The sequence below is a fragment of the Aphanomyces astaci genome, assembly GCF_000520075.1.
Source record: "Aphanomyces astaci strain APO3 unplaced genomic scaffold supercont1.35, whole genome shotgun sequence".
In the NCBI taxonomy this organism is placed as follows: domain Eukaryota; phylum Oomycota; class Saprolegniomycetes; order Saprolegniales; family Verrucalvaceae; genus Aphanomyces; species Aphanomyces astaci.
Window position 1 is genome coordinate 302,004 of NW_009798298.1, and position 10,965 is coordinate 312,968.

General features: G+C 46.7%; 3 protein-coding genes across 3 annotated transcripts; all 3 read left to right on the plus strand.

The window, feature by feature from the left end:
• Window positions 1–117: 117 nt before the first annotated feature.
• H257_11663 (hypothetical protein) lies at window positions 118–1,325 on the plus strand (the record flags this gene model as incomplete). The annotated part of the gene is made up of 4 exons (XM_009838660.1): window positions 118–135; window positions 216–360; window positions 825–1,011; window positions 1,175–1,325. 4 exons carry the CDS (start codon window positions 118–120, stop codon window positions 1,323–1,325), a joined length of 501 nt encoding a protein of 166 aa, XP_009836962.1.
• Window positions 1,326–5,363: 4,038 nt separating this feature from the next.
• On the plus strand, window positions 5,364–5,832 carry H257_11664 (hypothetical protein; the record flags this gene model as incomplete). The annotated part of the gene is made up of 3 exons (XM_009838661.1): window positions 5,364–5,516; window positions 5,574–5,626; window positions 5,766–5,832. 3 exons carry the CDS (start codon window positions 5,364–5,366, stop codon window positions 5,830–5,832), a joined length of 273 nt encoding a protein of 90 aa, XP_009836963.1.
• A 588-nt stretch (window positions 5,833–6,420) lies between these two features.
• Window positions 6,421–7,396, plus strand: H257_11665 (hypothetical protein; the record flags this gene model as incomplete). Its single annotated transcript, XM_009838662.1, has 5 exons — window positions 6,421–6,742; window positions 6,814–6,911; window positions 7,020–7,112; window positions 7,138–7,229; window positions 7,348–7,396. The coding sequence occupies 5 exons, from the start codon at window positions 6,421–6,423 to the stop codon at window positions 7,394–7,396; spliced, it is 654 nt and encodes a 217-aa protein (XP_009836964.1).
• Window positions 7,397–10,965: the final 3,569 nt, after the last annotated feature.

Below are 10,965 nucleotides of genomic sequence, written 5' to 3' on the forward strand. Positions count from 1 at the left end.
CATCGGGTGGTTTTCTCACCTTTGACCAACAGTGCACCAACGACCGCATTGCGGCCGACCGCGTCATCGTGGAGAACTAATTTGGTCGACTGAAGACTCTTTGGGCCGTCTGTGGTGATGCCTACCGATGGAATCGTAAGAACTACGACGTTCTCTTTCAGACCTGCGTGGCAATCACTAATGTGCACATTCGATTCAATCCACTTCGCGCTGAGGATGGCGATGCGAATATCCAGTACGTGAATCGCCTGAACGCGATTGGTTTGAAGAAGATCAAGGATAAGAAGAAGGCGCAACAAAAGTACCGCGAGAAGCGCAAGACGAGGTTGACTTTGTTACTTGCGTCGGAGTCGGCTATCAGTGAGAATGCATGTGACAGCGAAACGGAAATTGGATCTGACAGCGAGAATGATGGTGGCACATCCCAACTATTCTAAATAGGAGTGTGTACTTATTTTGTAAAATTGAATAGTGGTTTTATCAAAACGTGTTGGGTTTTTACGTGTCTTAAAGGTTAATTTTTTGGACTTCTTTTGTTAATGATTCCTTAGATAGACATTCAATTGGGGTCATTTAGGTCGATCAGGTATTTAGACGTTTAGAATTCCTTCAATCTCTATCGGAGAATAGGGACACTCTGCTTCCTATACTGCATCACTTCGTAAGATGGTGCATACTTCTGGAATTGGTGCTTATAATTTCAGAGACATGGAAATATTCTGGAACACTAAATCCATCACACACAACTTCACCTCTGCAAATACATCGAGTCTTTGGACTGGAGGTCTACTGTGTCGCGTGTGTGTACAAGCGTTTGGGTGCAGTTCAGCCGCGTGTCATCGCCCAGGTGCTACGGCACTTGTACCGAATGCACTACAGCAGGATCAAGGCTGAATGCGACTTGTATTGGCACGAGGCGCAAGAGGCATGGGGAGGGTGTGAGGTTCTAGTGTCGAAGAACTTCACCCGGTACTTTGAAGGTCAGTGGCTCGGAGGGGACTGTTGCAATTGGTAGGTGTACCACACCCCACTGGGCTTTTCCAACCACCAACAATCCTTGCGAATTGTTCAACAGCAAAAAGGTACGGCATGTAGTAATGCAAAGTATACTGAACTTGCCGGTATATAGTAGTGCAATTAAAGTACTTGTTTACTAATTCAACCGGCCTTGTAGGCATTTACACGCAACGGCGATTCATGGCCTATGCGCAACATTTGTGTTGCTGGGTGATGTCGCGGCAGAGTACTCTACGTCCAAGAAACTACCGTTCGAGTTGGCGGCGCTGCCCTGCGTCAAACTCCGCAGGCGGTTCAAAGTCGCTTGATGGCGCATGACCTACTACACGTTGTCCCACCCCACGAGGAATTTGAACTGGGCCCTGACGATTTACGGATCTTTGGTATTGTCCCAACGCTTGCTATTTCCATGGCATTTGCTTTCGAGAATGACGCAGAAGAATACGCGTACATCATCGAGTTGACTGCCCGAGGGATCACCACCATGCCATGCGAGATGCTGGCGACGGCTAACGCCTATCACTCCAACTACAAGGCCAACAGCGTTCGACATGAGTCGATATGCAGCGGGAATGCCCAGCCGTCGTGTGGATAGCACGTGTGTATTGTCCCTGGGAAGTTGGCGTGTGAATGCAACTTCTTTTTCAAAACGAAGTTCTGCGTTCACCTTCTGCACGCGCTGCACGTCCTTGGGAAAGGATTCAACGGTGTACCAAGAACGTTTGTTCGCAATCGAAGTGCAGCTTTTCCTCGGTTTACAGGACGGCGTCGTCGTGCGCAGGGTGCGGGAAGAAATGTGCGTCACCGATGTACGGTTGGACATCCGCTTGCATTTAAATAGTCTACGTGGGGACTACAGTAGTTGGAGGCACATGCTGTTTGTTACACATGTAGCTACGTCGAATTCTTAATACACCTTCTATTTTGATATGGCGCTACTTGTGATAAGACATCATGTGAACACACTTGAAAACCCATTGTAACTTCCCACGCAAAATGCCATGCATCCCCACCCGCAACAATCCACAGGAATCCATGGAAACCACCCTCAATGGTCCACGCCCCTAGCTGAGGTTGGTTGTAACAATGATCTTCGAGTACTACACCATTTTGCGTTTAATTCCAGCTTATTTTCAATATGTTTCCACCAACCTCCGATATATTTCACCGAATCCCCAATATGATTCACCCAACCTCCATTATATTTCACGCCGATGTAATATATCGGCGATATATTTCACCCAACCTCCTATATAATTCACCCAACCTCCTATATAATTCACCCAACCAACGGTTAATTTCACCTTTTGAAAATATATTTCACCTAACTGTTATTAAAATTCGAGCTGGGATTCTAGAAAGATCGAAACGCGCGAAGGTTTCGCGCGCTTTCACAATTTTTGAATCTGGGCTCTATGGAAGAGGCCATCCCTGCACCACAAACTCCGGTACGTCTCTCTGTTAATACGAATGACCGCTAACATGACGTTTCAAGACGCTTCGTTCTTAAAACAAGGGCCGTACTCCCCGATGTTGCACCCGATCGAGAATATGTGGCCGGCGTTGAAGAGCCGCATTAAAACATCTTTGCGCAAACGAGTCGCGGCCTTTATGGGGCTACCGCAAGACGGACAGACTTAAAAGATTTAACTCAACAATAAATTAGGAATTGATCCGAATCATTTATTTTGCATGTGTACACGGCCCGCCTTGAGCCGTTATATGTCCGTGCTGAGAACATGGAAGACATGGACGTTAGTGCTTGAGCCGTAGATGTCGTAGATATGATGCGTGGGTTGGTTTTAACTTACTTTCCATGAAATATACCCGTGGTCAGGTGAATATATTTTCGAAAGGTGAAATTAAGCGTTGGTTGGGTAAATTATATCGGAGGTTGGGTGAAATATAATGGCCAAATTTCAATTCGGCGTGAAATATAATGGAGGTTGGGTGAATTATATTGGTGATTCGGTGAAATATATCAGAGGTTAGTGGAAATGTTTTGAAAACAAAAGCTGAAATTAAACGCAAAATGGTGTAGTACTGGGACGGACGGAATGCAACGCCCACCGAAGATTTTTGAGTATCAGAATTAATTTCATCCAATGATAATCAAGATTCGAAATACTCGTATCTTATTGGCGGAATTTTTATTCTTCGCGCCAGCGGGAAAACTTGGCTTTCAAAAAAAATACGTGCACAGGCGTGCGTCGTATCCGATCTCAACTAAGCTTGAAGCCATCGGCCTACTTGAGACCTTATCTGGTCGAGAGGTGGCGAAGGCAATGGGCGTCTCACGACGAACTGTACGATAGTGGTACGCTCAGCGCTTTGAGCTCCTTTCCTTCGATGGCAACAAGAAGAACAAGAAGATCGAACGAGGTGGACGATACGAAGAGTTCCCAGATCCACCAGGTTCAGTAGGATTTATAAACAAAATGTGAGATGACGAACGTGCTCTACCGATGACTCACATGATCACCTGGATCAGGATCAACCAAAGGGCGTGGTAGATGTCGTACCTTGCAACGAAGAAGTCTGACGTCGATACGACGCCCTCCTCCGACTACTGCGTCGCTTCTGCCAGCGCTATGGATTCTCTCGGCAGCGGCAGACAAAGACCAAACTCAAGCCGGCGGTCTTGACTGATGTCTACGACGAGTTCGCCCGCGACTTCCATCGGGAATACCAATCCTAAGAGAACGACTGCGTATTCAACATCGACGAGACAGGGATGTACTACAACCTCCCTCCAACGTACATTTGGGCTGTTCGTGGCGGCAGCGCCAAGATCTCAACGGGGGAGAAGCATTCGACAGCGGTCCTAACGGCGCGAGCGGACGGTCAAATGCTGCCCCTGTTATTGATCATGAAGGGAGTACCCGGGGCGCGCATCTAAACCAAAGAGTTCCCTACGTTTCCTCGTGGCCATGCATGAAGAACTTAGCTCCCACCTTTGTGCTCTGCCGCTGAACGCAACCTCGGTATGCCAAACACTTGACGTCGGGGTGATGGCGCCGTTCAAGCGCAACCTACGTAACTTGTGGTTGTACGAAGAGCAGCTTGAAGGGGACGACGATGAGGATCCGTATCACCAACTGCTCGTCAAAAGCGAATGGCCATGGTGTTGCGTGCCATTGCTGCATGGGATATGGTCACTGCTGACGTCATTTGACAGGCATTTGCCAAGGCACTTCGTGTAAATTGAATACAAATAATTTTTGCAATTTAAATACATTTTATTTTATACAAAATTCTTGATATTGAGTGAAGTTAATTTTTATAGAAAAAAGTTCGGCGCGCCCGGGACTCACTCAAGACACACAACGTGTTTAACCACTGCGCTATCGCGTCGAACGCTTACGCTCGTACGTCATCCATTGTTTCAATCGAAGTATTGCTTTTCTTCACCTCTGAATACTTATGACCTCTTCAATCGGTAGCTTGAAAGTTCTTGAGTGTCCGTCTTGCACCTTCTTTTGATGTAGAATATTAATACCTCTTGATATGATCAAATTTTCGAAAGCGGTCTGTGATAGGCTGCATTAATTTTCGAACATCGAAGTACCATGACCAATCAGATTGTAGAATTCACCGACCAACTGGAAGACAAGTTGGGCGTTGCATTCCGTCCGTCCCAGTATGCTTTTAACATAAACTCAAGTAGGATCCAAAGCGCCACTTCCACATGAAAAATACACTACGTAGTACCATTAAATTGCACTTGTCAAAAATTGGCGGTATCAAACTCGGGTCCTTTGGGCTAACAACTTGACGCTCCAACCACTGAGCTGCGTAGACAATAATATATTAATTAACATGTAACATTAGTAAATTCGTATACTATAAATATTTTATGCCACTTTCAAAAGTGGATGGATGCGATGGTGAACTCAGCCGCGGCTCACTATCCGTAGTGAAGCATCGGCAAACACGTGAACACATCCATCATGGCTACTATATACATGATTATTTTAACGTCCTTCATTCTATATGGCATGGTACAACGTTTCCTTCTGTGGGTCCAAGTTGGGCTCTATTCGGTTTAACCCCCCGGTGACGCTATATAGGCATATACAGGGAATGACGTATTAAACGCCCCCGTGGTACTAAAATTTCGTATTGATTAAAGTATTGAAATTTCGAAGTAGTTTGTCCCAATACACAATTGAAATGCCAATTCGAAGTACCACGGGGGCGCTTAATACGTCATTCCCTGTATAGCTGTTTAAAACAACTTTACGTGGGCCGATTGCAAATAGTGTGCAGGTTTGAATTATTGGTTACACAGAGCTTCCGGATAAATTATCTGGATGGTCAGATCGAACACAGCCAACAATTCGAAAATGGCTGCTCTCCCCCAGCGCTCGAACTACATGCGGAAATGGACTTGCAACATCACGGACGATGTCGCTTGTGACAAGGTGTCCGCCACTCAAACGACGGATTCAAGGCCCATGTACAAACGGTACATGGCTTGGAATGGCCGCGCCATGGCCGTACCCTTTATGGCCTAAAAATCGACGCGCCGTCGCTCACTCCCGTTGTGGCCCCAGAACCTCCTCGTCCTTCCGATGTCCCACTTGGTGAGGACATTGGCCGACTGCAAGTGCTTGTGGAACACAACTGTGTTGCACATGCCTCGTTTCTGATTCTTCTTCGTTTAGCTCGTCGCCTTGGTGAGGATATTCCGGAGCTGGAAACTCTAATTTCTTCTCTGAAGGAGCCGTCTACCGAAACCATTGTAGAGCCAGCGGACATTCCAGCAAATCGCTGGAGCACGTGTCCATCCTCGAAGAATGGACCGGCAGCTAAAAAGCTAAGAAGTAATGAAGTGTATTTGACTTCGAAATGTTCTGTGTCGAAGTCATCTCATCTCCATGTAGTCATGTAGTCTGTATAATGTACAATACTTCGATGATATATAGGATACTATATCTCCTAAGTAGTATCCTGTATAGCTTATATAGGATACTATATAGGTTGTATACGATGCTATTTAGGTTATATATGATACTATATATGTTGTATAGGAACCTATATAGGTTTTACAGTATCCTATATAGGATATATAGGATACTATATATGTTATATAGGACACTATATAGGTTATATAGGACACTATATAGGTTATACAGGACACTATATAGGCTATATAGGGAATTATATAGAATATATAGGTTACTATATAGGTTCTATAGGAAATTATATAGGTTGTATAGGGTCTATATAGGGGCCATATAGTGCCTGACTACCCTATATAGCCTATATAGTGTCACTTCGCCTTTGTATACAATACAACGACCCATTTTTCTCTCAACCGGATTTTCCGGGTATATTCCCGCGTTGGAAATTTGGCGCCTTGATGCCATTCAAACATTTGACATGCAACTATATTCAAGGATGGAAGTCGTACTTGAAGCCGATGGGCCGGCGCTGGACCAAGTTGACCTCGACGGCGACTTACCCCAGAGCTTCGTGCCTTACGACATGTCTGACGTAGGCGAATTTTTGTGGCATGCTATTCTAAAGGCCACCATGGACGAAGACACCTGTGTTGCATGGTGCATGAAGGTCGGTCTCCTACCCAACGCCGCGACATGCCCCAAGTGTGACCTGGCCATGTCCTTCGCGTTGAAGTCCAAGCGATGGCGTTGCAGGCGTGCGGCGTGTGCAGGCGGCGGGAGCGTTGAGCGTGGAATGCGGTTTGAGTCGTGGTTCAAGGGTTCCAAGATCCCTATGGCGAAGCTGGTGCCACTTATGTTGCGTGGGCGTCAAGAAGGCCCGTTGACATAGTGATTGCGGAAGAAGAAGTTGCGCGTGAGTCCGGTGTGGATTGGTACCAGTACTGCCGCGACCTGTGTTCGGCGGAAATGTTGCGTGCCCCGATGCTGGTATGTCGACTATATAGGACTATATAGTCCCCTATATCTATATAGACCTATGTCTATATAGACCTATGTCTATATAGACCTATATATCCTATTCATTTTTGCGAGTAGGTTGGCGGCGAAGGCGTAACGGTCGAAATCGATGAGACCTCAATGAAGAAAAAGAGCAAATACAACCGCGGAAGGTACTACCCTGAGCACTGGGTATTTGGTGGGGTCGACAGGACAGAAATGGTTTGGCGTCATTACAGGGGCGGACCGGACAAAACCAGCGCTGTCGCGGCTCATCAAGAAGCACATTGCCCCTGGAACCAACATCATGTATGTGACTATATAGTTGTGTATATACAATACTATATAGGCCGATATAGGTCATATAGGCCTATATAGATCACTATATAGTGTTATATACGTCTATGTCGTCTAAAAATGCTTCTAGATCGGACAAGTTTTGCTCATACGTGTCGGCTATGAACGCCACAACCTGACGAACAATCCACTGTTGGTCGACCAATCGTATGGCCACCAGTGGGTGAATCATTCAGCGAACTTTGTCAACCCAGCTAACGGCGCGCACACGCAATCAATTGAAGGCGTGTGGGAAATGCGGATCAAGCGCTTCTCCAAAGCGATGAGCGGGATACACAGACCCCATCTGCCTTCATACCTGGACGAATACCTTTGGCGAAGCTGGTATTTTTCTCCAGGTGCAGATGGTAAGGCGTATTTTAAGGGCTTAGTGTGTACTATCCGCAGGCATCACCAGTACAGTAGTGTCATGGTGTAAAATAATCTGAGCATTAAGTAGTATTATTAATAGTACATGTATATAAGTAGTATATAGAACGATATAGGTACTACGAAGTATATAGGACGTATATACAGTGATATATAGGTCCTATATAGATTTATATATACTATAATCAGTACAGATACAGCGTACTAGTGTACTAGTACACACTATTTGCAATCGGCCCACGTAAAGTGGTTTTAAACACCTATATATGCCTATATAGCGTCACCGGGGGGTTAAACCGAATAGAGCCCCAAGTTGTCCTGCACCATTCCATGCCAAGAGACCACCGGTGGGAGCTAGGTGCCATGCATCTGCTGAATACGTTACGAACTGCGCAGGTAGTAGGACCCCCTAGGACCTGGATGACACGTACGCCTTCACTCGCGCTCATTGCGTGGATCGTCGACGTCACTCACACCGTGCATGACGTCTGTTTCTTGGTCCAGTTTTGTCGTGCATGTCGGAGGCAACTAAAATCACGTGAGCGCGAGCGGCTGTAGTCAGCGTAGATTCCTCCTGTGGTCCCATGGAGAAATTGCGCCGCTTCAGTAATTAACAGATCCGATGCACGTCCGAAGCAATACCACAACAACAGCAAGAGGTACGCGTCGTTGTAGTCTTTAGGATTGACAGTAGTCGAGTTGGCGAATTGAATCAAAGTGTTCAAATCGTTCTTTGTTGCTGCAGTTGCCTTCACAACCATTCCACCAGAGTCTCGCTTTAAGCAGTATCGTTCCAGGACGCCTCCCAGTTTGTGCATGATGGCTGTGGATTGGTTGCGACATGCAGGGTAGAGCTCCATCAGCCAAAACTTGACATTGCGAAAGTATGATGCCACTGTGTTCCGAGTAAGTATGGTCCGCTTATCCAACACAAGAAACCCCAAGTACGCTCCAAACTTGTTCATGACGCCCAAGAAGGTCGTTTCCAATTGATCAAGTTGCACACATCAATGAACATAGTCGTACGTGACGTCTTCACTCTCCACAAAACGCTTGAACGCATTGATGGCAGTCGCTCTGGCGCTCTTCGTATTCGCGGGCTCTAGATCCCTTAGGCTTATTGGGCTTATAACAGGACTCCTTAATTTGTGGATTCGCTATAAATAGCGACAGATTTCTACAAAACTAATCTCGGCTGTGTCTACAAACTAAGACTTAATCACCAGGGAATTAGCAGTTAATTAAGTCCCTGGTGAGAGATCGTTCGTGCAGGAGAACTACGAGGGTCTTAATATATGATGCAGACAAGAGCAGGATTGTCAACGTGATCGCGATCTATGTGATTACACTGATCGTGGGTCTCAATAACGTCAATGCCGAGCGCGACAGCGACAATCTAGCTGTCGTCCAGTATTCGGCTCCGGTGATGCCCGCTCAACTCGTGAAGATGCGTCCTGGTGTGTTCGCGAAGGACGTGCTGAGTGTGCGTCGCGGACATGACTCAAGATCCCAGTCAGCCTCAAGGGTCGATATGGTCGAAGAGGAGCATCGCAAACGTTTCAAGCTGCACAAGGAGGACAGGATCATTTGTGCCGGCATCGACATGCATAACAGCATGACGACATTCAACGACGCGTGGGATATTCTACCAAGAGGTTACGACAACCTCTGCGCTTTCAGCTGCGGGTTGGCATAGGTGCTCGCTAACACGACTACCGTCGAGTCGGATTTCTCGATACTCAAGTTGGAGCTCGACGAGTTCCGTAGCTGTATGATGCACCTATCGCTGGAGGGCATCTTCCAGGTAAAGCAGAGCCGCCTGTTGATGTCGATGCTTCATTAGGGATCGCAAAATATATAAAACAATGAGACTCTACACTCAATTTAACAGCAGTCTACAAACTAATTATGGCGGTGTCTACGAAACAAGCTAGTTTGTACAGTCCGGCCGAAAACTATAGACGCACCTCGCAATTTACGAGTTCATGATGATATCATTCGTTTCAGCTCGAACCTTAAGTGTCCCCACCATCGAACAGTGATGTAAAAGGGTCCCTCAAGAGGACTTGAACTAAAGATCAGTTGAAATGTTGCAAAGTTCATTTTTCATATTTTGGACTGGCCGGAAACTATAGACGCAGTTTGCGAAAATCCACGAAAAGTTCGATTTTTGGCCAATCAGAATGCAAACTTCTAATCAAATTTCTAATCAAATTGATTACTCGATTGAACAGGACCATTTCGGCGCCAAAATCAACATAATCACCACATTTGGCGATGCCTCGCGGCAAAAACATCACCGACATCGAGCGTGGCCAAATAAAGGCCTATTTGCGCCTCAAAAAGCCGCTTCGATGGATCGCCAGAGCATTGGGACGAAGCGATAAACTCGTTCGAACGTGTATTGCCAACTTCGCCCGGGATTCAGCACCGTCAGGCGGTGGAAGACGCCTGAAACTGACGCGTCGAGAAGTACGACGGATCTTCCGACTCGCTACCCGAAAGGGTATGTCAGCTAGGCAGATATCCGCTGCACTAGATGGTAAAGTAAAGCGAACTTGTGTCCTAACTGTTCTCAAAATGTCCAAATTTGCGAAGTACATCAAACGCCGCTCGGGACCTCGGCTGACTTCCGAACATCGAAAGTGTCGTGTCGAATTTGCGTCCAAGCAGCTCAACACGCTCGAATCCATGAAGACTACGCTCTTTACTGACGAAAAGAAATTCAACCTGGACGGTCCGGACGGTTGCCAATACTACTGGCATGATTTGCGCAACGAGGTCGAGACCTACTCCAAGCGAGCCTCGGGTGGTGGCTCGGTATTCATCTGGGCTGGCATTAGCTACTACAACAAGAGCAGGCCACCGAGCTGGCCTTTCTCGAAGGTCGACAAGACTCTGCGAAGTACAAGAACACCCTCCAAGGCTACATGATTCCGGCTATGCGTGACCTCAGCCAAAAGTCCCAAAGTGATACTGCAGCTTTCCAACAAGACAATGCTAGTATCCATACCTCCAAGCTTTCGACGACTTGGCTGAAGCAATTGGCATGGCCCACGATCGAATGGCCTTCGAAGAGTCCCGATCTTAACCCAATTGAGAACGTTTGGGGGGTCCTGGCCCGGAAAGTGTACGCCAATGGACGACAATTCGACTCTAAGGAAGCTTTAAAGGCCCAAATCCTGGCTTCGTGGCGCGAAATTGATCAAGAGTACTTGCAACATTTGGTAGACGGTATGCCGACTCGAATGGCGCAAGTTATTCTGCGCAGAGGCCACAGCATCGACAAGTAGTGTCAAAATTAGTAACTGCGTCTATA